General features: G+C 45.1%; 2 protein-coding genes across 3 annotated transcripts in view; one reads left to right on the top strand and one right to left on the bottom strand.

Annotated features, from left to right (window-relative positions):
• Positions 1–26973, top strand: part of CSMD3 (CUB and Sushi multiple domains 3) — a 1240207-nt gene that overhangs the window by 163426 nt on the left and 1049808 nt on the right. The gene's annotated exons all lie outside the window — the stretch shown is intronic.
• On the bottom strand, positions 14029–15806 carry LOC311516298 (myb/SANT-like DNA-binding domain-containing protein 7). The gene is made up of 2 exons (XM_084620230.1): positions 15112–15806; positions 14029–14524 (listed from the first exon to the last, which is right to left on the bottom strand). The coding sequence occupies exons 1-2, from the start codon at positions 15702–15704 to the stop codon at positions 14467–14469; spliced, it is 651 nt and encodes a 216-aa protein (XP_084476356.1). The 5' UTR covers positions 15705–15806; the 3' UTR covers positions 14029–14466.

Here is a 26973-nt window from a genome sequence, read left to right on the forward strand (position 1 = left end):
TAAAAAATAGAAGTAAATAGAAATAAAGAAATCCCCCCTGAAAAATCAGGATGGTAGATATCTTACAGGGTAATTAGATTCAAAAACATAGAGAACCCCTCTAGGCAAAACCTTAAGTTACAAAAAAGATACACAGACAGAAATAGTTATTCTATTCAGCACAATTCTTTTCTCAGCCATTTAAAGAAATCATAATCTAACACATACCTAGCTAGATTACTTACTAAAAGTTCTAAGGCTCCATTCCTGTTCTGTCCCTGGCCAAGACCACTACAGACAGACACAGACCCTTTGTTTCTCTCCCTCCTCCCAGCTTTTGAAAGTATCTTGTCTCCTCATTGGTCATTTTGGTCAGGTGCCAGCGAGGTTACCTTTAGCTTCTTAACCCTTTACAGGTGAGAGGAGCTTTCCCCTGGCCAGGAGGGATTTCAAAGGGGTTTACCCTTCCCTTTATATTTATGACACGCCCCCCAAATCTCAGCTAGGGTGAAACACTGGCTGGGATTTCTTCCTGGAGCTCTAGGAAAACAGAGTTAATAAGACACATGCATCTCTAAATATACTACCAAGTACATAAAGACTAACAATATTTTCCACATCTCAAGGACGATTTTAACCAGTTGATTCTGGGAAACTTTCACGGGAGAGTGCATCAGCCACTTTGTTAGAAGCTCCTGAGATGTGTTGGATGTCGAAATCAAAATCTTGGAGAGCTAAACTCCACCGAAGAAGTTTTTTGTTAGTTTCTTTGACGGTGTGAAGCCACTTTAGTGCAGCATGGTCGGTTTGCAGGTGGAAACGCCGTCCCCAAACATATGGGCGTAGCTTTTCCAGAGCGTAGACAATGGCATAACATTCTTTTTCAGTGACTGACCAGTTGCTTTCCCTCTCAGACAGTTTTTTGCTGAGAAACACTACAGGGTGGAATTCTTGATCAGGTCCTTTCTGCATTAAAACTGCTCCCACACCACGCTCGGATGCATCTGTGGTTACTAGGAACGGTTTGTCAAAGTCTGGGGCCCTTAGTACAGGGTCAGACATGAGTGTCGCTTTAAGCTTGTTAAAGGCCTTCTGACACTTTCCGGTCCACTGAACAGCATTTGGCTGTTTCTTTTTGGTTAGGTCTGTCAGTGGGGCAGCGATTTGGCTGTAGTGCGGTACAAATCGTCTGTAATAACCGGCCAAGCCTAAGAAGGATTGAACCTGTTTCTTTGACTTTGGGACAGGCCACTTTTGGATAGCATCCACTTTGGCCTGTAGGGGGCTGATAGTTCCTTGACCCACCTGGTGTCCAAGGTAAGTCACTCTGTTTAGGCCTATTTGACACTTCTTAGCCTTAACAGTTAGTCCTGCCTCCCTTATGCGCTCAAGGACTTTTTGTAGATGTTCCAGGTGGTCTGCCCAGGAATCCGAAAATATGGCCACATCGTCAAGGTAGGCGACTGCATATTCTCCTAATCCCGCTAGGAGACCATCTACAAGTCTTTGGAAAGTGGCGGGTGCATTTCGCAGCCCGAAAGGGAGTACATTAAATTCATACAGCCCGAGATGTGTGATGAAGGCTGACCTTTCCTTGGCAGATTCATCTAGCGGTACCTGCCAGTACCCCTTGGTTAAGTCCAAGGTAGAGATGAACTGGGCCCTTCCCAGTTTCTCTAATAGTTCATCTGTGCGTGGCATGGGATAGTTGTCTGGGCGAGTTACAGCATTTAGCTTACGGTAGTCCACGCAAAAACGTATTTCCCCATCTGGTTTGGGAACTAGAACCACTGGAGATGCCCATGCACTTTCAGAGGGGCGGATTACACCCATCTGTAACATATCCTGGATCTCCCGTTCTATAGCAGTTTTAGCTTGAGGAGACACCCGGTAAGGTTGGACCCTAATTGGGTGAGCATTACCTGTGTCAATGGAGTGGTATGCCCGTTCAGTCAGTCCTGGGGTGGCTGAGAACGTTGGCGCGTAGCTAGTGCACAGCTCCTGGATCTGCTGTCGCTGCATACGCCCAAGGGTCATGGAGAGGTTCACCTCTTCCACACCACCAGCACATTTCCCTTCGTAGTAGACACCTTCAGGCCACTCAGCGTCGTCTCCTCCCTGGGCTGTAAACTGACAAACCTTTAATTCTCTGGAATAAAAGGGCTTTAGAGAATTAATATGATACACCTTAGGCTTTCGGTTGGAGGTGGGGAATGCTATGAGATAATTAACAGCTCCCAGGCGCTCCTGGACCACGAATGGCCCTTCCCACGATGCTTCCATTTTATGGGCCTGGAGCGCCTTTAAGACCATGACCTGGTCTCCTACTTTGAAGGAACGCTCTCTGGCATGTTTATCATACCAGGCTTTTTGCTCTTTTTGAGCATCCTGTAAGTTTTCTCTAGCAAGGGCTAAAGAGGTTCGGAGGGTGTTTTGTAGGTTGGTTACAAAGTCCAGAATGTTAGTTCCTGGAGAAGGTGTAAATCCCTTCCATTGCTGCTTCACCAACTGCAATGGCCCCTTAACCTCACGGCCATATACAAGTTCAAATGGGGAAAACCCTAAACTGGGATGTGGTACAGCTCTGTAGGCAAAGAGCAACTGCTGCAATACTAGGTCCCAATCATTGGAGTGCTCATTTACGAATTTACGTATCATGGCCCCCAAAGTTCCATTAAACTTCTCCACCATGCCATTTGTTTGATGATGGTAAGGAGTGGCAACCAAGTGATTTACCCCATGAGCTTCCCAAAGGTTTTTCATAGTTCCTGCCAGGAAATTAGTCCCTGCATCAGTGAGGATGTCGGAGGGCCAACCTACCCTGGCAAAAATGTCTGCTAGTGCCTGGCACACACTTTTAGCCCTGGTGTTGCTTAGAGCTACTGCTTCCGGCCATCGGGTGGCAAAATCCATGAAAGTCAGTATGTACTGCTTTCCTCTGGGTGTCTTTTTCGGAAAAGGACCCAGAATATCCACAGCTACTCGCTGAAATGGAACTTCAATGATGGGGAGTGGCTGGAGAGGAGCTTTGACCTGGTCTTGGGGTTTTCCCACTCTTTGGCACACCTCACAAGACTGGACATAGGTAGAAACATCCTTGCCCATTCCCTCCCAGTGGAATGACCCCCCCAAACGGTCTTTGGTCCTGTTCACCCCAGCATGGCCACTAGGGTGATCATGGGCTAAGCTCAAGAGCTTGGCCCGGTATTTAGTTGGAACTACCAACTGTCTCTGAGGATGCCAGTCTTCCTGGTGTCCCCCAGAAAGAGTTTCCTTGTATAAAAGTCCTCTTTCTACAACAAACCTGGATCGATTAGAAGAGCTGAGAGACGGTGGGTTGCTCCGTGCCGCCGTCCAAGCTCTCTGGAGGCTTTCATCTGCTTCCTGTTCGGTCTGGAACTGTTCCCTTGATGCTGGAGACATCAGTTCCTCATGGGATTGTGGACCTAGGCTTGGTCCCTCTGGAAGCGATATAGGGGATGGAGCTGTTTCTGTTGACTGTGAACCGCTCTCCGCTGGTGCACTATGTTGGGATTCAGGCTCCGGCTGAGCCTCTTGTGTAGGGTTATCGGCTGCTGCCAGTTCAGGTTCGGTGGGGCCCTCTGGTGTTGAGGTTGCAAGTACTGGATTCAGTGCTGGCACGGGGTCTGGTGTTGGTTGTTTGGCTGGTTCCGGTTCTGGGACTGGTTCCGTCTGGGTCTCTGGGACTGGATCCACTACTGCTGTTGCAGACATTGGCCTGGGGTCCAGGTCCATCACCTCTGACTGGGTCCTGATAGAAGTTTCCGGAACAGAGCTAGGCCTCACGGCTTGTTTAGCCTGGTTGCGGGTGACCATTCCCACCCTCTTGGCCTGCTTCACATGATTGGCCAAGTCTTCCCCCAACAGCATGGGGATGGGATAATCATCATAGACTGCAAAAGTCCACATTCCTGACCAGCCCTTGTACTGGACAGGCAACTTGGCTGTAGGCAAATTGAAAGAGTTGGACTTGAAGGGTTGAATCGTCACTTGGATCTCTGGGTTGATTAAATTGGGGTCCACTAAGGAAGCATGGATAGCTGACACTTGTGCTCCGGTGTCCCTCCACGCGGTGACCTTCTTCCCACCCACACTCACAGTTTCCCTCCGCTCCAAGGGTATCTGGGAGGTATCTGGGCCTGTGGACCTCTGGTGTGATTCCGGTGCAATGAACTGTAATCTGTTGGGGTTCTTGGGGCAGTTGGCCTTTACATGCCCCAGCTCGTTACACTTAAAACATCGTCCAGCTGACGGGTCACTGGGGCGAGGAGGGTTGCTGGAGAACGGGGTGGTGGGACGATAAGGGGTCTGGAGGGTTCTTTGGGAGGTAGGTGGGGCTTTGGGCGGCCCCCGGTAATAGGGTGTGGTCTGGGGTGGTCCCTTCTGGTCTCCGCTCCAACTGCGACCAGTTTTCTTCTTCTCTGCCACCTCCACCCATCTGGCTCCAATCTCTCCTGCCTCAATTACAGTTTTGGGTTTCCCATCTAGGATGTATCTTTCTATTTCCTCAGGAACACCCTCTAAGAATTGTTCCATTTGCATTAGGAAGGGCAAATTTACTGGAGATTCAACACTTGCTCCTGATATCCAGGCATCCCAATGTTTTACAATGTGGTAGGCATGTCGGGTAAATGACATGTCTGGTTTCCACCTTAGGGCTCTGAACCTCCGACGAGACTGCTCCGGTGTTATCCCCATTCTGACTCTCGCCTTGGATTTAAACAGTTCATACTTGTTCATGTGTTCTTTAGGCATTTCAGCTGCCACCTCAGCTAAGGGTCCACTGAGCTGCGGCCTCAGCTCTACCATGTATTGGTCAGTAGAGATGTTGTACCCAAGGCAGGCCCTTTCGAAGTTTTCTAAGAAGGCCTCAGTATCATCACCTGCCTTGTAGGTGGGGAACTTTCTGGGATGGGAAGTGGTACCTGGAGAAGGATTGCTAGGGTTTGTTGGTATATTCTGCTGGGCCTTTATCCTCTCCATCTCCTCCACATGCTTCCTCTCTTTTTCCTTCTCCTCCTCCTTCAGCCGCATGAGTTCTATCTGTCTTTCATGTTCCCTTTGTTTTTCCTCAGCCTGAAATTTGGCTAATTCCAGCTGTAGTCGAGCTGAGGATTTGGCCATTCTAACCTCTCTGTTTTTAACTAACTTTACACCCGAGGTTTAGAAATAAACAAACAAAACTTGGCTGTAAAATTTTGCTGTGCTGGAATAGAATACCTATTCTCTGATAGTGATTGTCAGCCTACAGAAAAAGACAATTCCCTTGTCTCTGCTCTGGGCCCAAATTAAAGCAAAAAACCTCCAACTACTTGGAAACCTGCTTACCCAGCCCAAAGAAGAAAAAAAATTTCTTTTCAAACCTGTGCTCCTTGTAAAACAAAAAAAAAATCAAAATCCTAAAAAAAACCCTGCCACTTTTGTCTCCAGGCAAATGGGTAGAGCACACACCCCCTATTTACTTTTAGGAAGAAAAGAAAAAAAAAAAAAACCTCTGGGTTGGAAGACTGTGAATTTCCCTGCAGGAGTTAAGTACCCTGCCTCCAGGCAAAGAAAACCTGCAATTCACAAGATAATCCCCTTTTGTCTCTGCTTGGCCACAAAGCAGAGAGAAACCAAGCTGCTTTCAGTTTCAAAGCTGCCTTCTGGACTTCCTAAAAATTCCTTTTTAAAATCTGTATTTCTAGTTCAAAAAATCTCAACTGGATCTCAAAATGATTTCAGGTTAATCCCACCACTGTGCCACCATGTCAAGGTTCCTCCCCCACTCTGAACTCTAGGGTACAGATGTGGGGACCTGCATGAAAAACCTCCTAAGCTTATCTTTACCAGCTTAGGTCAAAACTTCCCCAAGGTACAAAATATTACCCCCGTTATCCTTGGAATGGCCGCTACCACCACCAAACTAATACTGGTTACTGGGGAAGAGCTGTTTGGACGCGTCCTTCCCCCCAAAATACTTCCCAAAACCTTGCACCCCACTTCCTGGACAAGGTTTGGTAAAAAGCCTCACCAATTTGCCTAGGTGACTACAGACCCAGACCCTTGGATCTTAAGAACAATGAACAATCCTCCCAACACTTGCACCCCCCCTTTCCTGGGAAATGTTGGATAAAAAGCCTCACCAATTTGCATAGGTGACCACAGACCCAAACCCTTGGATCTGAGAACAATGAAAAAGCATTCAGTGTTTTACAAGAAGACTTTTAATAAAAAATAGAAGTAAATAGAAATAAAGAAATCCCCCCTGAAAAATCAGGATGGTAGATATCTTACAGGGTAATTAGATTCAAAAACATAGAGAACCCCTCTAGGCAAAACCTTAAGTTACAAAAAAGATACACAGACAGAAATAGTTATTCTATTCAGCACAATTCTTTTCTCAGCCATTTAAAGAAATCATAATCTAACACATACCTAGCTAGATTACTTACTAAAAGTTCTAAGGCTCCATTCCTGTTCTGTCCCTGGCCAAGACCACTACAGACAGACACAGACCCTTTGTTTCTCTCCCTCCTCCCAGCTTTTGAAAGTATCTTGTCTCCTCATTGGTCATTTTGGTCAGGTGCCAGCGAGGTTACCTTTAGCTTCTTAACCCTTTACAGGTGAGAGGAGCTTTCCCCTGGCCAGGAGGGATTTCAAAGGGGTTTACCCTTCCCTTTATATTTATGACAGCTCTTTATTCAGTTGCTTATAACTTTGCCAAATTTTAACCATTTGGCTTGAAATTGTCCGTGCTGGATATCTCCCTCACTCTGAACTTTTGGAGGGAAGAAAACTTTGACCAAAATAGTTCAGTCATTTCCAAAAGCAAGGCCAAAGTAAAACATATTATTTTCCCCATTGTAACAACTTCTGGTGACCCTTGCTTTGAAAAGCTCCTGCACCCAATTCTTTGAAGCAGGGACTTGAAATTTGGCAGGCAAGTGGCCTTTGTGTTTAGAATGTGTTTTTTGTCATCCCTGGGGAAATGAATCCAAATCTGGCCAAGTTATACGCCTTTGAAAAATCAGTTGATACTTGCTCAGTACAGAATTCTTAATTTTAGCAGCTAAACTCCCCAAAGAGGTCATCTGCACTGGGTATGCCGGCAATGAGAGCAGGGAAACTCTACTGTGCTCTCAGTGACTGAGATTCACTAGGGATTCGGGGAGACTGACATCAGATGAGGAGCTGGGGGAGACTGGAGTTGGCTGGGCAAGGAACCTGGGATTGATAACCTGTGTGCATGTGGGAAAAGGGGTGAGGGGGAAGGGAGGCAGGTCTGATTATATTAATATTGACAATTTTAATTTCCCAGAGTGAAATATAGAAAAAATCTGGAAAGTTATTACAGGGTTGTCAGAATATTAAATCCACCATCAACAAAGTCCCCATAATTATTTTCATTTGCCTGCCAGAAGGATAGCAGAACCCAAAGACCATATTAAAAGGAGCATCTGCAACCATTTACAACTTAGTTACTGAGCAGCTCTGACAACTTAAATTACAAAAGTTCCCTTCTGCACTCACCTGTTTGGATAATGGAAACTTATTGTAGCTTCTTTTGGAGCTTGATGTAGACCACTAGTTGTCAGCTTAGAGGTGATGGATCTTACTGAATCTTGGAAAATTTCCATTACCTTCAGAGGCTACTGTAGCTCTTGGGATTCTCTAAAATAACATATTTATTATGGAGAAGATACAGGTTTTTTTCCCCCTCTCTTCACTGCTCCTCTGTCTAAGTTGGCAAGCAGAGCAGAAACAGTGTGAGTTGATTAGGAGTAAATTAGGGACTCGGCACTTTGGAAGCACCTTTGAACTGCTGAGCACTTAGTCATTGATTTTTTTGCCTTTGAACTGATTCATATGGTGCTCTAGCTTTGTCCACTGTTTGGAAGGAAAGAGTGAAGAAAGGAAGGAATAACCTGTGGGAATTCAGAGACCAAAGAACAAAACAGTCTGACATTGTTCCCTCACAAAAATACAGAAAGTAAAGAAGTACAAAGCACCAGTCATAGATCAGTGAAGAGATTAAAAAAATGGAAAAGAAAGATCAAAGACCAACACGAAGAGAAAAATGGCAATTTAAAAAAAGCAAGCAAGCAAACAAGATGGAAAATGAGACAAAGTTATAAAAGAACAAAATGAATACAAACAAAAGAACAAGGTAACGTAAACTGAGAACAAAATACAAATAGAACATGGATGTAAACTTATATATAGAGAATGCAGCAAATAGTCTGAGCAAGAAGAAAGTCATGCAGCAAAGCAAAGCAGTGGCATAGGCACTGAGCTGGAGCACCCATTGAAAAAAAATTTGCCGGTGCTTAGCACCCAACTGCAGCCAAACTCCTCCTGTACCCCCAGCAGCCCTGCAGATCAACTCATCGCCCTCCCTCCCACCCACCATAATCAGCTGTTCCGCTGTGTGCAGGAGGCCTGGGAGAGAGGGGAAGCAGCAGGGATGGGGCGCACTCAGGGGAGGGGAGTGAAACTAGGTGGGAAGAGTCGGGGCTAAGACGGGAAGAGGCAGGGTGGGGGTGGGGGCTTAGGAGGTGGAGTGGGGGCAGGGCCTGGGGTTGAGCACCCCATGGGAAAGTTGGAAGCTGGAGCCTATGAGCAGTGGTTTAAAAGAAACAAAAAAAACAATTGAAATTAAAATAAATGTAACAGAAAACCATGGCAAATCGGCATTTAAAAAAAAAGTATTAACATTATCCAAGAAATTAAACCTTAGTTTTCAAGCGAACAATCTGTTTATAAAGACAGCTCACTTTTGCATTTTGGAGACTGTTTACTGCTTCAGTGTTATTTCTGCATTAATGTGCTGATGGCTATGACCATATACATAAAGCCCAAAGAACAGCAGCGTGCAACAAATGAGTTATAGTCTTGGGAGTATTTTGGTGAGAAACTGACTTATGGGATGACAGTGAAATTGAAAGGTGGCAAATTAAACTGTTAAAAGGAAATACTTTTAGACAATGCACAATTAGTATGTTGATCTCATTATCCCACTATACCACAGAAGCCAAGAGCTTGGATTAGATACTTGTATGGTGCAATGGGGCACACAGACTCCACACTGGACAACAAGGGGTTAAGGAACTGCTCTGGGCTCAGCCAGCTGTACCTTGCCACAGCTGGAAGGCATGCACAGGTTGGAGGAGGTGCTTAAAATGGGAGCAGAACAGCTCATTTGTAGGCAAACCAGAGAAGAGCATCAACCTCAGCTCCTGAGGAAAGGGATGAATGAAGTTAGGAGCTTCTCAGACAACCACTGCCTGAAGACTCCTGCCTGTGGGAAGGGAGGGTCAGATCCTGATTCCCTCTGAGAGGGAGTCATTCCCCCCTCTCTCTTATTAACTCTATTTGTTTGTGTTAATTCTCCTTGCTTTTTGTTTTTGGACTACTCCAGAAGGGGAAGGATTTACAGTGACCTGGCCAGAGGGCTAAGTTGCAGGAAGAGGCAGGCCAACACAGAGGCAGAGCAGGCCCTGGCACCAGGCCCCAGCAGAGAGAGAGCTGCCATGTTACACCCAGCCGTGAGGAGGCACCAGAGATGAGTTGACCTCTTCACAGCTGATGGAGGATGTGGGCATCCTTTCTACCTCTGGAGAGGGGGAAGACTGACTGACCCAGATGGTCAAATACCCTAATACTAATGGCTTGGGTTTGTAAGGTGGATAACATGGAGCTAGAGTGTCTTCTCAAATGGATAACTGAGAATCATCAGCAGCAATGTGCAGCCCAGTGGCAGCTGCAGCAACAACTCCTGCAGCGAATTGCTGTCCACCAGCAGAGAGCCATGTTTGCAAGCAGATCCTGGCTAAAGTAACGGTCCCTGTTCAAATAAATGGTCAGAGGTGACAGGCCTGATGGATTCTGATTGTGGGCAGATCCTGGTCCGGGACAACTTGGTCCCAAACTCTGAGGTGCCCCGGAGATTCTTTCTACAATGAACCCATAGAGAGGTTAAACTAAATCCCAGTGCACTCGTGCAGTTGACTTTAGGGGAAAACATAACATTCTTCATAGTGGGGCCTCAACACTAGCCTACCCCATTATCTTGGGTCATGATTGGGGGTATTTCTCTGAGGTACTGAGGGCATTTAAACAAGATCTCAAAATCTGTGACACTGGCTGGTGTAGGTGACAAGATGAGCGCTGGGGGTGGGGGCAGGATCTGTCCAAGGTGAAGCTCCTTCAGAAGGGCCACCTAACAACAAAGCAATATCATCCCCTGCATGGGAGTCTGACAGTCTAACTAGAAAGACAATCTTCATGAAGGACCAGAGGGAGAATGGAAACTTGAGTCAGGCTCATGACAACTGCTGGTGGTTAACGGGGAGGTGATAGACACACAATGAGCAGAGCAATACCTCTGATCCAATGTGAAAATTGGTATGTTCCTATGCAATGCAAGAGGGAGAAAATCACTGTTCAAGTCTTCCAGAATTATCACCATCTGTAGGAACATGATCCTCAGAGCCGCACACTAGTGTGCAAATGGAAATCTCTAGTGTTTTTATAATGAAGGTTGGGTAGGTAGATGTAGGAGACTATAATTGAAATCCACATCTGTCAAATATTAGTTATGAATTTTAATTGAAAGCTCCAATTTTTCTATGGTTCTGGAGGACTCAGTGCTACATCCAGGAAGCAGACATCTTGAGGCACTTTCTTCACACTGCTCCCTTTGGCTTCTCCAACATAATCCTAAGAAACATTTCATAGCTGCCTTTCCTCCCCAAACCAGGTTTCCCTCAGCCAGCAAATAACCTCTTTGCATCTTTAATTTGGAGTCCACTGCTATCCTAACCTGACCTCTCTCCTGGATCCTCTTTAAGTGTTCAGGTCTGATGTGTGCCCATTCCTCCAGTCTCCACCACTGCCAGAGTTCTTCTGAACTAATTTCTGACCTCACTTTCACCTGCTGTTCTTTACTAACTATAGTCCTTGTCCTCTTTGCCCAAGGCTTTCTATCTACTGTGATTATTATTTATAATAAAGTGGGCGTCATTAAAACACAATGTTTTTTTTCCCACAGCTACCACATGGTAGAATGTAAAGGAGGGTAGCTATTTCCCTACTTTGTGCCAGTATTAACTGTAGGCAAATGCTAACTTTTGTCATAGTGCCCTCTTTATTATTGATAGTGTAGTCATTATTAATAATTTTACCTTCTCTCCTATAGAGTGATGGCTGGGTTAGCAAGTTTCCTGAGCAGCCATAGGAAGTCTCTTTCTTTTTCTCTGTGGGTATGTCTACACTACGAAATCAGGTTAAATTTATAGAAGTTGGTTTTTTAGAAATCGGTTTTATATATTCAAGTGTGTGTGTCCCCACAGAAAATGCTCTAAGTGCATTAAGTGCATTAACTCGGTGGAGTGCTTCCACAGTAGCGAGGCTAGAGTCGACTTCCGGAGCGTTGCACTGTGAGTAGCTATCCCACAGTTCCCGCAGTTTCCGCTGCCCATTGGAATTCTGGGTTGAGATCCCAATGCCTGATGGGGCTAAAACATTGTCGCGGGTGGTTCTGGGTACATATCGTTAGGCCCCATTCCCTCCCTCCCTCCGTGAAAGCAAGGGCAGACAATCGTTTTGCAGCTTTTTTCCTGAGTTACCTGTGCAGACGCCATACCACGGCAAGCATGGAGCTCGCTCAGCTCACTGTCACCGTATGTCTCCTGGGTGCTGGCAGACACGATACTGCATTGCTACACAGTAGCAGCAACCCATTGCCTTGTGGCAGCAGACAGTGCAATAGGACTGGTAGCCGTCATCGTCATGTCCGAGGTGTTCCTGGCCACGTCGGCCAGGAGCGCCTGGGCAGACATGGGCGCAGGGACTAAATTTGGAGTGACTTGATCAAGTCATTCTCTTTAGTCCTGCAGTCAGTCCTATTGAACCATCTTATGGTGAGCAGGCAGGCGACACGGATTGCTAGCAGTCGTACTGTACCATCTTCTGCCAGGCAGGCAAGAGATGAGGATGGCTAGCAGTCCTACTGCACCGTCTTCTGCCGAGCAGCCATGAGATGTGGATGGCTTGCAGTCCTTCTGCACCTTCTGCTGCCAGCCAAAGATGTAAAAGATAGATGGAGTGGATCAAAACAAGAAATAGACCAGATTTGTTTTGTACTCATTTGCTTCACCCCCTCCCCCATCTAGGGGACTCATTCCTCTAGGTCACACTGCAGTCACCCACAGAGAAGGTGCAGCGAGGTAAATCTAGCTATGTATCAATCAGAGGCCAGACTAACCTCCTTGTTCCAATAAGAACAATAACTTAGGTGCACCATTTCTTATTGGAACCCTCCGTGAAGTCCTGCCTGAACTACTCCTTGATGTAAAGCCACCCCCTTTGTTGATTTTTAGCTCCCTGAAGCCAACCCTGTAAGCCGTCAGTCACCCCTCCCTCCGTCGGAGCAATGGCAGACAATCGTTCCGTGCCTTTTTTTCTGTGCAGATGCCATACCAAGGCAAGCATGGAGGCCGCTCAGCTCACTTTGGCAATTAGGAGCACTTTAAACACCACACGCATTATCCAGCAGTATATGCAGCACCAGAACCTGGCAGAGCGATACCGGGCGAGGAAGCGATGTCAGCATGGTCACATGAGTGATCAGGACATGGACACAGATTTCTCTGAAATCATGGGCCCTGCCAGTGCATGCATCATGGTGCTAATGGTGCAGGTTCATGCTGTGGAACGCCGATTCTGGGCTCGGGAAACAAGCACAGACTGGTGGGACCACATAGTGTTGCAGGTCTGGTACGATTCCCAGTGGCTGCGAAACTTTTGCATGCGTAAGTGCAATTTCATGGAACTTTGTGACTTGCTTTCCCCTGCCCTGAAGCGCATGAATACCAAGATGAGAGCAACCCTCACAGTTGAGAAGCGAGTGGTGATAGCCCTGTGGAAGCTTACAACACCAGACAGCTACCGGGAATCAATTTGGAGTGGGCAAATCTACTGTGGGGGCTGCTGTGATGCAAGTAGCCCACGCAATCAAAGATCTGCTGATATCAAGGGTAGTGACCCTGGGAAATGTGCAGGTCATAGTGGATGGCTTTGCTGCAATGGGATTCCCTAACTGTGGTGGGGCCATAGACGGAACCCATATCCCTATCTTGGCACCGGAGCACCAAGCCGGCGAGTACATAAACCGCAAGGGGTACTTTTCAATAGTGCTGCAAGCTCTGGTGGATCACAAGGGACGTTTCACCAATATCAACGTGAAATGGCCGGGAAAGGTGCATGACGCTCGCATCTTCAGGAACTCCGGTCTGTTTCAAAAGCTGCAAGAAGGGACTTTATTCCCAGACCAGAAAATAACCACTGGGGATGTTGAAATGCCTATAGTTATCCTTGGGGACCCAGTCTACCCCTTAATGCCATGGCTCATGAAGCCATACACAGGCAGCCTGGACAGTAGTCAGGAGCTGTTCAACTACAGGCTGAGCAAGTGCAGAATGGTGGTTGAATGTGCATTTGGACATTTAAAGGCGCGCTGGCGCAGTTTACTGACTCGCTTAGACCTCAGCGAAACCAATATTCCCACTGTTATTACTGCTTGCTGTGCGCTCCACAATATCTGTGAAAGTAAAGAGGAGACGTTTATGGCGGGGTGGGAGGTTGAAGCATATAGCCTGGCTGCTGGTTATGCGCAGCCAGACACAAGGGCGGTTAGAAGAGCACAGGAGGGTGCGGTAAGCATCAGAGAAACTTTGAAAACCAGTTTCATGACTGGCCAGGCTACGGTGTGAAAGTTCTGTTTTTTTCTCCTTGATGAAACCCCCCGCCCCTTGGTTCACTCTACTTCCCTGTAAGCTAACCACCCTCCCCTCCTCCCTTCGATCACCACTTGCAGAGGCAATAAAGTCATTGTTGCTTCACATTCATGCATTCTTTATTCATTCATCACACAAATAGGGGGATGACTACCAAGGTAGCCCAGGAGGGGTGGGGTAGGAGGGAAGGAAAATGCCACACAGCACTTTAAAAGTTTACAACTTTAAAATTTATTCAATGCCAGCCTTCTGTTTTTTGGTCAATCATCTGTGGTGGAGTGGCTGGTTGGCCGGAGGCCCCCGCACTGTGTTCTTGGGCATCTGGGTGTGGAGGCTATGGAACTTGGGGAGGAGGGCGGTTGGTTACACAGGGACTGTAGTGGAAGTCTGTGCTCCAGCTGCCTTTGCTGCAGCTCAACCATGCACTGGAGCATACTGGTTTGATCCTCCAGCAGCCTCAGCATTGAATCCTGCCTCCTCTCATCACACTGCCACCACATTTGAGCTTCAGCCCTGTCTTCAGCCCGCCACTTACTCTCTTCAGCCCGCCACCTCTCCTCCCGGTCATTTTGTGCTTTCCTGCACTCTGACATTATTTGCCTCCACGCATTCGTCTGTGCTCTGTCAGTGTGGGAGGACAGCATGAGCTCAGAGAACATTTCATCACGAGTGCGGTTTTTTTTTCTTTCTAATCTTCACTAGCCTCTGGGAAGGAGAAGATCCTGTGATCATTGAAACACATGCAGCTGGTGGAGAAAAAAAAGGGACAGCGGTATTTAAAAAGACACATTTTATAAAACAGTGGCTACACTCTTTTAGGGTAAACCTTGCTGTTAACTTTACATACATAGCACATGTGCTTTCATTACAAGGTAGCATTTTGCCTCCCCTCACCGTGTGGCTACCCCCTCAACCCTCCCCTGTCCCCGTGGCTAACAGCAGGGAACATTTCTGTTCAGCCATAGGCAAACAGCCCAGCAGGAATGGACTCCTCTGAGTGTCCCTTGAAGAAAAGCACCCTATTTCAACCAGGTGACCATGAATATCATCTCACTCTCCTGAGGATAACACAGAGAGATAAAGAACGGATGTTGTTTGAACGCCAGCAAACATACACTGTAATACTTTGTTGTACAATGATTCCCGAGTACGTGTTACTGGCCTGGAGTGGTAAAGTGTCCTACCATGGTGGACGCAATAAGGCTGCTCTCCCCAGAAACCTTTTGCAAAGGCTTTGGGAGTACATCCAGGAGAGCCGCAAATGCCAGGGCAAATTAATCCTTTCACATGCTTGCTTTTAAACCAGGTATAGTATTTTAAAAGGTACACTCACCGGACGTCCCTTCTCCACCTGCCGGGTCCAGGAGGCAGCCTTGGGTGGGTTTTGGGGGGTACTGGCTCCAGGTCCAGGGTGAGAAACAGTTCCTGGCTGTCGGGAAAAGCGGTTTCTCCGCTTGCTTGTTGTGAGCTATCTACAACCTCATCATCATCATCATCATCATCTTCTTCTTCGTCCACAAAACCTGCTTCCGTGTTGCCTCCATCTCCATTGAAGGAGTCAAACAACACGGCTGGGGTAGTGGTGGCTGAACCCCCTAAAATGGCATGCAGCTCATCATAGAAGTGGCATGTTTGGGGCTCTGACCCGGAGCGGCCGTTCGCCTCTCTGGTTTTCTGGTAGGTTTGCCTCAGCTCCTTAAGTTTCACGCGGCACTGCTTCGGGTCCCTGTTATGGCCTCTGTCCTTCATGCCCTGGGAGATTTTGACAAAGGTTTTGGCATTTCGAAAACTGGAACGGAATTCTGATAGCACGGATTCCTCTCCCCATACAGTGATCAGATCCCGTACCCCCCGTTCAGTCCATGCTGGAGCTCTTTTGCGATTCTGGGACTCCATCATGGTCACCTCTGCTGATGAGCTCTGCATTGTCACCTGCAGCTTGCCACGCTGGCCAAACAGGAAATGAGATTCAAAAGTTCGCAGTTCTTTTCCTGTCTACCTGGCCAGTGCATCTGAGTTGAGAGTGCTGTCCAGAGTGGTCACAATGGAGCACTCTGGGATAGCTCCCGGAGGCCAATACCATTGAATTGTGTCCACAGTACCCCAAATTCGACCTGGCAAGGCCAATTTAAGCACTAATCCACTTGTCAGGGGTGGAGTAAGGAAATCGATTTTAAGAGCCCTTTAAGTCGAAATAAGGGCTTCATTGTGTGGACGGGTGCAGGTTTACATCGATTTAACGCTGCTAAATTTGACCTAAAGTCCTAGTGTAGACCAGGGCGGTGTCTCAGAATGTCTGAGATCCAGCATGATAAAGGTGATTACCTTGTTTTTGAAACAAGCTATGAGAATTTCAATGGCATTTCCCTTTAAAGCCAAATAACCCCTCTCATAAGTGCAGACAAATTTTCAAATGTGATTGCACTGAACTGAGTGAAGTAACGTGTAGTCTCATGAATCTCAGATTAAATTAGACTATATTCTTCTCTAATTCTTTTAACAGTGAAGGTGATGGCTTGCTTATGACTCTACGGTGACTCTTATGCATTACCTCAAGCCTTCCAAATTTGTATAATATATTGTTCTGAAATCACTACTTCTTCCAACAAAGTAACACTTCTTATTTATATTGAGTACATTGTCAGTAATGAATTTAAATTAAATATATTCATGTTTAAAAGGGACTCCTAATTTTATTTCTACTGCTTCAAAGAGCAGCTTTTATGGTAAGAGATGGTTGCTCATCAAAGACAGATTATTTATTGTTTTCTGAATTGCCAGGTGCTGGCATCAAATGATTCATCACTGACTCTAATATAAGGCTGCCAACCTCACTTTAAGAATTGTAAGCCCTCAGGGCCCAATTGAGCAGTGTAGGTAATTATGAAAGAATGAGGTTTTGTGGTTAAGGCACACAACTCTGAGTCATGACTTCATTCCATTCTCTTCAACTGTTTTTTTCCCCCCCTCTATAACCTTGAGCGAATAAATTGACCTCTCTGTAATTCTACTTTCTCATTAATATGCAAATGAATTTAATGTACAAGAAAAAGGGGACTAAAAAGGTTGACATTTACTAACAGGTACCCCCTTGTTGCTATTGTTGACTACTATGGCAAAATAATATTTTAAAAGGTATCTTCCATGTATTAGAAATTAGTAAATTAAAATCTCTCTTGTACCAGCTCTGTCCTGTTGTATGCATGTTATTGCTCATTTGAACAGCATGGAGTTTTTAATAATAATTTTAATACACACATTAAATACTGGTGTATAATTTGCAATGAATTTTGATAAGTACATTTGCTTTGGATAGGAGTTTCATTTTAGAAAATTAGTACAAACATAATTACAGTTTGGCTAATTAAACTTCGTGAATGGGGAACAACAACAGAAAAACATTTGGAAGAGTGACATTACACCTTTAAGGTCTCCATACAAAAAAAAATTGATGGTTGGTTACTACACAACACTGTCCATTCATGTTATAGTTCATCCATGTTCACTGTTGGAAGTCACTACTTGGTGAGTTTCACAGAATGTGAGATGATAGTAGCTAGCTCATCTGTCTCATTCTGTATGAGGCCTGCATGGCCACAGTCAGGCATTGCAACATCAAAACATGACACTTGCAAATGTATTGATACCTTTTGACAGACCAATGCTGTATGTGGTGCCCTTCATCTTTGTGGTGTTGTGTGAAATACTAATAGCTGCATTAGATCCATGCACTCCTCCTTTTAGGTAATCTACTCAAAGGGAAGTTGCTCATTTATTAAATATAGCCATATTTGGGTCTAATATTGGTAAAGACACCATAAATTAGATGTTCAGAGACTGTTATTAAACAAGACTTTTTTTAAAAACAGCATGTACCTTGATTAGGATGTGTTATCACCTATCCCAAATTTCAAATAGTACTAAACAGAATTTGCTTACATCTTTTTACACATTATAAATTTATACGCTTCCTTTATAAATGGGGGCTATAACATTTAGCCAAAACTTTTTAATAAGTTCCAGTACCTTTTCATTTTCAACATCCCTTGCTGTATTTAGCACATAATTTCCATAGGCAGTACACATAAAGAACTTACCCACATGTTGTTCCTTTGCTTCCTTATTAATTTCAATCAACTCATTATTTTTTTCTGTTTGTTTGAACAAATGAGCAATGTAATGAAAGTTCAGAATTGTAATTTTTTTTTTCATTAGTCAAACCATCAGTTTCTTCTACTACAGAGTGTAACACTGCTTCCTTTTCCTGGTGTTCAAAATAACAGATATGTCTTTTATGTATATTGTGACAAAACTCTGTCCTTGTCTCCATGGGTCCCGCATTTTCTGGCAGATTTTGCTAGCCTCAGAAGCTCACTGTGACCCTCCACATAGCCCTTTTCTCTCTAGAGGCAAGGGTCACAGCCTGCTGAGCCATTTTCATCATAAGCTAGCAAGAGAGGTGAGGAGAAGCTACCCTTCCTTGCACAGTCTCTGTTGTCTCCCAGTCTCAGTGATTAATCGGGGGGGAGGGGAGCAAATGTGGGGAGCCCGGGCCCACCCTCTACTCTGGGCTCCAGCCCAGGGATCCTAATAGTATCAGCTATGGTAGCTGAATTTTTAGAAACAGGACATGTACGATTCCCTGGGCTATTTCCCTACAGCAGCCCCCACTTCCTTAAGATCCACTTCACCCTTTCCTCAAGGCCTCCTTCCTTGTGCCTAATACGGTTTGTACTGCTCAGTCTCTCCAACAGTGCAACTTCCTCCTACAGCTTCTGACACACACACACACACACACACACACACACATCCACCCCCCCACCCCTGACTAACTGGGAGGCTTTTAACTAGTTTCAGCCAGCCCCTGATTGGCTTCAGGTGTCCCAATCAACCCAGCTGTCCTCCCTGCCTTCTCGAAAGATCTTAATTGGCCCCAGGTGTCTTAATTGACCTGGAGCAACTGCCATTTGCTTATCCTGGTAAGAGGGACTTGTTTAGCCTGTGGCTAATAAATCTGTCTCCCATTACTTTACTATAGCCATCTGGCATTGCCCCGTCACATTATTATATATATTTAGTCTGCTCTATTCCATATTGACATGTCTGAACTGAATGAATGAACAATATTATTTAAACCTTAAAGATGTCTTATTCAAAAATACCAGATTGTGATTCAACTATGGGGTTGGCCTTCCTTTGATATATAGTTATTTCATCTATTAACATGATAAGATACAATACTGAAACATTAGTTTTTGCACATGGTACCATTTCAGTCATATTCCGATGAGAGAAATTTAACACAACAGGTATATGCATAGACTGTATGTTATTAAGCAAAGTCCTAGGTATCGGGGTAGCAGTTAAAACACTTGTGGTCCAGATTTTACATCAGGGCACCTTAAAGGCATGGAGATGGTCATAACTTTTGCTGGCATTGTAGCAAATGTATAGTAGTTGGTGGCTCCTCCAGTATCAGGGTATCCACTCCATGCACTGACCATGCTGTGATAATTGGTTGGTTCATTTCTACATTGGTTGTTACAGTTAAATAATACCATTCTACATCTGTAGGTTTGAGGCCTACAGTTAACAATGAGACACTATGTACATATTTGTCCCCAGTAATGATACTTTGATCCAGGGGTGTATCCACGGGTGGGCCTTTGATCCAGGGCATATCCACTTGGCATCCAGGCCCACCCAGATCAGTGTCCAGGCCCGCCCCAATCCACTGGCTGGAACTCCCAACCCTGGCTCAGTGTCCAGCTATATCCCTCTCCTGTCGTTCCCGCATGCTGATACCCTGGTCTCCTACCCCAGATAGAGGTGTGGCTCATGGGGGCATGTCTGGGCCAGTAGCAGATTAGTTACTGGGCCTGGGCCAATGGGGCCACCCCGATCCACTCCGCCCGCACGCCTGGTGCTCCTGTGGGGAAGTAGGTCGGGCCGTGGGAAGAGTACCAGGTGGGGTAAGCGGGGTAAGCCGCTGTGCCCCGACCCCACTCCCTGGTAGGAGCACTGGGCAGGCGGATGGTGTAAACCCCTGTCCTCTCAACCCCATTTCCCCGGCAGAAGGCGGGGCTACAGAAAGGGTTGGGAGGGACCTCCCAGTTGTCCTGGCCAGAGCCCACAAAACCCTAATCTGCATCTGTGATACATGAGGAGGGAGGGGAGTAGCTCCCTTTGGTGGACACCCAGCCAGCCAGTTAGCTGTAAAATCCCTCTTGGTCTGTTCTCTGCTTGCTTTACCTGTAAAGGGTTAACAAGCCCACAGGTAAAAGAAAAGGCGTGGGCACCTGACCAAAAGAGCCAATGGGAAGGTAGAAATTTTTGAAATTGGGAAAGAAACTTTCCCTTTGTCTGTTGTTCTCTGGGCTGCAGGGACAGAGCAGAAATGCTGTGTAAGGCTTGAGCCAGGTATGAAAATTCATCTTCCATACCCAGCAAGAAATTATTTGGATAGGGAATATTTAGTTAGACACAATCAGGTTTATTTTTTATTTTGGCTTGTGGATTTCCTCTGTGCTAATCCCAGATGCTTTTGTTTGCTTGTAACCTTTAAGGTGAACCCCCAAGAAAGCTATTTTGGGTGTTTGATTTTGGGAATTGCTCTTTTAAAATCTAGCAAAAGCCTAAATTCCAGATGTAATTTTTTTTCTTTTTGTTTTTAATAAAATTTACCCTTTTAAGAACAGGATTGGATTTTTTGATTTCCTAAAAGGTTTGTGCATGTTGTTTGATTAGCTGGTAGCCACAGCTAATTTCCTTTTGTTTTCTTTCTCAGCTCTTCCCCGGAGGGTGGGTGACAGGGCTTGAGGGTACCCCGCAGGGAGGAATTCCCAAGTGCTCCTTCCTGGGTTCAAAGATTTTCTTTTTGTTTGTTTGTGGGGTTTTTTGAGTTCAGGTGGTAGCAGCGTTTACTAAGCCAAGGTCAGAAAAAAGGTATAACCTTGGGAGTGTAATGCAACCCTGAAGTGGCATGTATTATTTTTAAAAATCCTTGAGGGTCCCCACTTCTGCACTCAGAGTGACAGAGTAGGGATTCAGCCTTGATATGGTGGCAGCAGTGTCCATCAAAGGGAGCTACTCTCCACCTCTCCATGTATCCCAGTATCTGTGGGGGGAGGTGGGTCCCCTGTGATTGCCCACCTACCTAAAAGCTGGGCCCACACAGTTTTTCTGTTTTAGCTATGCCACTGCTTTGATCCATGATCAGGGAGACTACACCACACACTGTCTCAGGAGAGGAAGAGTTGTATTTTTGTATTCAATGCTAGCACCAAGCAACCACCCAGGGTCAGGATCAGCCACATGGTATCTTCAGCAATGTCAGCGTTTGTAGAGGGAAGGGATTAAAAAAAAACTAAACAGATTAGCTAGATAGATTTTTATCACATTTTTCTTATTTCCAGTAACATAAATTGCATACGCAGATTAACTAATTTATCTGCAGTGTAGTAGGGACCAAGCCCATATAACAGAGATGATGTTTAGGAACAGTTTGTGACAATAGCAAGACCTTATTTCCTTATTTCTAATAATCTTTCTCTTATTCACTTCTCAAAATAAAGTTTGCCTTTTGTTTTGACTTTCCCAATTCATTAACCACATACTAGTGTACTTGTTAAAGGTGTGTTTGCAGATTTTGGAGTAAAAAATCAATTTTAACCCTTCAATATGTGCATGACTTGTTTTACCACAGAAAATGTCCTGGCAATTTCATTTTTTTCCCCTGACATTACTTCAAATGGAGTGTGGTTTGTTGCACTAGTTGGAGTGGTTCTGATTTGCATTAGGACTAATGAAATGTAGGTATTCCAGTCTCTTCCATTCAAAGAGATAAATTTTCTTAACGTCAATGTAATTGCTGTTGCGTTCATACTTTCCATCTGAGGATTGCAGGTGATAAGAGATATGTAACTTTTGTTTTATTCCTAATGCCAACAAACAGTTTTTCAGGAGAATTCCTGTGAAGTGAGTTCCTCACATTCCACTTTTGCTGGTAAACCCCATCAGGAGAATATCTCCTCTGTGCTGTGGCTAAAGCCACATTGTTTCCCATTGGGAAAGCTTCAGTCCATTTTCAGAATGTGTCTAACACCATCAACAGATATTTGTTCCCTTTTTTAGTATTGGGTAAAAGTCCCCCCAAATCAATCTCTAAATTAGATCATGGTGTTGAATTTCTCTCTGCTCTAAGGAAAACACTGTTTTTATTACTTGTTATATTATTTTGTGCACAGATTAAGCAATTGTCACAGTATTCTTGTACATCCTTTTTCATTTCATAGAATCATAGAATATCAGAGTTGGAAGGGACCTCTGGAGGTCATCTAGTCCAACCCCCTGCCCAGAGCAGGACCAATCCCCAACTAAATAATCCCAGCCAGGGCTTTCTCAAGCCTGACCTTAAAAACTTATAAGGAAGGGGATTCCACCACCTCCCTAGGTAACGCATTCCAGTGTTTCACCACCCTCCTAGTGAAAAAGTTTTTCCTAATATCCAACCTAAATCTCCCCCACTGCAACTTGAGACCATTATTCCTTATCCTGTCATCTGCTATCACTGAGAATAGTCTAGATCCATCCTTTTTGGATCCACCTTTCAGGTAGTTAAAAGCAGCTATCAAATCCCCCCTCATTCTTCTCTTCCATAGACTAAACAATCCCAGTTCCCTCAGCCTCTCCTCATAAGACATGTGTTCCAGACCCCTAATCATTTTTATTGGCCTTCGCTGGACTCTCTCCAATTTCTCCATATCCTTCTCGTAGTGTGGGGCCCAAAACTGGACACAGTACTCCGGATGAGGCCTCACCAATGTCGAATAGAGGGGAACGATCACGTCCCTCGATCTGCTGGCAATGCCCCTACTTATACACCCCAAAATGCCATTGGCCTTCTTGGCAACAAGGGCACACTGCTGACTCATATCCAGCTTCTCGTCCACTGTCACTCCTAGGTCCTTCTCTGCAGAACTGCTGCCTAGCCATTCGGTCCCTAGTCTGTAGCGGTGCCTTGGATTCTTCCATCCTAAGTGCAGGACTCTGCACTTGTCCTTGTTGAACCTCAACAGATTTACTTTGGCCCAATCCTCCAATTTGTCTAGGTCCCTCTGTATCCTATCCCTACTCTCCAGCGTATCTACCACTCCTCCCAGTTTAGTGTCATCCGCAAATTTGCTGAGGGTGGAATCCACACCATCCTCCAGATCATTAATGAAGATATTGAACAAAACCGGCCCCAGGACCGACCCTTGGGGCACTCTGCTAGATACCGGCTGCCAACTAGACATGGAGCCATTGATCACTACCCGTTGAGCCCAACAATCTAGCCAACTTTCTACCCACCTTGTAGTGCATCCATCCAGCCCATACTTCTTTAACTTGCTGACAAGAATACTGTGGGAGACCGTGTCAAAAGCTTTGCTAAAGTCAAGGAATAACACGTCCACTGCTTTCCCTTCATCCACAGAACCAGTTATCTCATCATAGAAGGCAATTAGATTAGTCAGGCATGACTTTCCCTTGGTGAATCCATGCTGACTGTTCCTGATCACTTTTCTCTCCTCTAAGTGCTTCAGAATTGATTTCTTGAGGACATGTTCCATGATTTTTCCGGGGACTGAGGTGAGGCTGACTAGCCTGTAGTTCCCAGGATCCTCCTTCTTCCCTTTTTTAAAGATGGGCACTACATTAGCCTTTTTCCAGTCTTCCGGGACTTCCCCCGATCGCCATGAGTTTTCCAAGATAATGGCCAATTGCTCTGCAATCACATCCGCCAACTCCTTTAGCACTCTCGGATGCAACGCATCCGGCCCCATGGACTTGTGCACGTCCAGCTTTTCTAAATAGTCCAAACCACTTCTTTCTCCACAGAGGGCTGGCCACCTCCTCCCCATGCTGTGCTGCCCAGTGCAGTAGTAGGGGAGCTGACTTTGTTTGTGAAGACAGAGGCAAAAAAAGCATTGAGTACATTAGCTTTTTTCCACATCCTCCGTCACTGGCTTGCCTCCCTCATTCAGTAAGGGGCCCACACTTTCCTTGGCTTTCTTCTTGTTGCCAACATACCTGAAGAAACCCTTCTTGTTACTTTTAACATCTCTCGCTAGCTGCAACTCCAGGTGTGATTTAGCCTTCCTGATTTCATTCCTACATGCCCGAGCAATATTTTTATACTCATTCCTGGTCATTTGTCCAATCTTCCACTTCTTGTAAGCCTCTTTTTTGCGTTTAAGATCAGCAAGGATTTCACTGTTAAGCCAAGCTGGTCGCCTGCCATATTTACTATTCTTTCTACACATCGGGATGGTTTGTCCCTGTAACCACAATAAGGATTCTTTAAAATACAGCCAGCTCTCCTGGGTTCCTTTCCCCCTCATGTTATTCTGTCAGGGGATCCTGCCCATCAGTTCCAAGAGAGAGTCAAAGTCTGCTTTTCTGAAGTCCAGGGTCCGTATTCTGCTGCTTTTCTTTCTTCCTGGTGTCAGGATCCTGAACTCAACCATCTCATGGTCACTGCCTCCCAGGTTTCCCATCCACTTTTGCTTCCCCTACTAATTCTTCCCGGTTTGTGAGCAGCAGGTCAAGAAGAGCTCCGCCCCTAGTTGGTTCCTCCAGCACTTGCACCAGGAAATTGTCCCCTACAGTTTCCAAAAACTTCCTGGATTGTCTGTGCACCGCTGTATTGCTCTCCCAGGACATATCAGGATGATTGAAGTCGCCCATGAGAACCAGGGTGTGCAATCTTGTAACGTCCGTGAGTTGCCAGAAGAAAGCCTCATCCACCTCTTCCCCCTGGTCCGGTGGTCTATAGCAGACTCCCACCACTGCATCACCCTTGCTGCTCACGCTTCTAAACTTAATCCAGATACTCTCAGGTTTTTCTGCATTTTCATACTTGAGCTCTGAGCAGTCATACTGCTCCCTTACATACAGTGAGTACTCCAGTCATGTGAGTTATCCTACCAAGTCTCTGTTATTCCAATCACATCATAATTCCCTGACTTTGCCAGGACCTCCAGTTCTCCCTGCTTGTTTCCCAGGCTTTGTGCATTTGTATATAGGCACTTGAGATAACCCGCTGATCACCCCTCATTCTCAGTATGAGGCAGGAGCCCTCCCCTCTCACACGCTCCTGCTCGTGCTTTCTCCCGGTATCCTGCTTCCCCACCTACCTCAGGGCTTTGGTCTCCTTCCCCTGGTGAACCTAGTTTAAAGCCCTCCTCACTAGGTTAGCCAGCCTGCTCGCGAAGATGCTCTTCCCTCTCTTCATTAGGTGGAGCCCATCTCTGCTTATTACTCCTCCTTCTTGGAACACCTTCCCATGGTCAAAGAATCCAAAGCCTTCTCTCTGACACCACCTGCATAGCCATTCATTGACTTCCACGATTTGTAGCCACCAGCCAAGTCATTTTAATCTCTCAATTGTTTTGTGTGTTCCCTGATGTCCTTGTGAAGGTAAATCATGGACTGAATATATTAGATCCTTCCAAATTTATTCTGGTACTACCCGAATGATACCTTATTGCCTTTGTACATGAGCAAACAGGTTTCTGTTGCTAAAGCCAATTTTGATTCATAAGGTATTATGGGCGAATCCTGGGAAAATAATTCCCTCCCCCCCCCGTACTTGTTTAATTGCTTGTGTAAGATTGCATTCTGCTTCTGTACTGTTGCAAGTTAGCCAATGTCTGACTGCTGACACAGACGGAGTATCTGCAGTATTAACTGAAAGAATGGATTGCTCATCACTTTGTTTGAAAAAGTCCAATTCGTGCCCCCTTGAGCACTTTGATTTTGCAAGAGAGTTAGATGCAGAATTTTGACAGTGAAACAGAACCGTTTCGCTATGGCTTTCAACCTTGAGAATAAAGGGAAGAGGGAAGGAAAGAGATCAGTGTAAGGAAGGACAGAGGCATCAGCTAAGGGAGATTCATTGGAGGATACAAGGTTGTGAGAGTGATAGAAAGAGAGATTCTGTGAGGGCATTACAGACCCATGTGGAGTTAGATTAGAAGAAGCACATGTCTCTTGCTCTCACACAAAGACAGTTCAGTTACTGTGAAGTGAGCGTGTAACACAGAGGACAGAGCTGAATGTGGATATTAAAAATTGCTATTTTTTAGTTATTTTAAACATTAACCATATTTTAAAAATATGTTAGTCTTTTAAAGAAAACACAAAATAAATGTGTCAGCTAATAACTGTTAAATCAGTCTTAACACACACACATGCAGACATGATTTTCTTACAGTTAGAGTGTTTTTTAGATGAAAAAACAGATGACAAAGTGTTAAATTTAAATCCTGTAACATAGAGTTCAGCGATAATTTTAGGATAATGTGCTACTTTTTAAGACTTCTTTACTGCCAAGTGCAGGAGTGAACTATTCATTCAGTCTTTATAACAGAAGTTAAAAGTAACAGTTCTGTTTACTATTCCTAGCCTTGACCGGAAACGTAGGTCGCTATCCTAGGTAATCTGGATCAAAATGATACCATTATTGACAATCACATCAGGGTCACCAATTTGTTGAGTGTTTGAATTTAATAACAATTCAAGATTGTAAAATAACAGGCTCAAATAGAATTACTTAATCAAAGATTATTAATCAAAGATTAATACAGCACTATATAGAATACACAAAGAAGGAATACCCCTGTAGATGGTGAAGAGAAGGTAATTTAGTCCGTTCTTTCGTACCTGGCAAAATGCTGACAATGTTCATTCCCAGTCTAACTCCTGAAATCTCTGTCTTGTATAGAGTGTGAAACAAAGCAGCTCATTTGAGAGGGGAAAATACTTTCCACAATTAATTTCTCTGTGTGTTTTTTTATAACATTTTCGTTTTACCTAATTATTGAATTTCTTTTATGATATCTTTAGGTTACAGATCGATTAAACTAAAGGGACTTCTAATCTGGTTGTTATTACTGACAGCTGTTTGAGGTCCTATCTGGAAAGACCTACGCAAAGGAAACTGTATGGAACTCTGTTTAAGTAATTCTGATTAAGGCTCAAGCAGAGTTGCTGTAGTTCTACAACAGGGGTTGGCAAACTTTTTGGCCCAAGGGCCACATTGGGGTTGCGAAACAATATGGAGGGCTGGGTAGGGAAGTCTGTGCCTCCCCAAACAGACTGGCTCCTGCTCCCTAATCGCCCCCTCCTACTTCCCTCCCCCTGACTGCCCCCC

This window comes from Lepidochelys olivacea (assembly GCF_965140295.1).
Source record: "Lepidochelys olivacea isolate rLepOli2 genome assembly, chromosome: 2".
NCBI lineage: Eukaryota > Metazoa > Chordata > Testudines > Cheloniidae > Lepidochelys > Lepidochelys olivacea.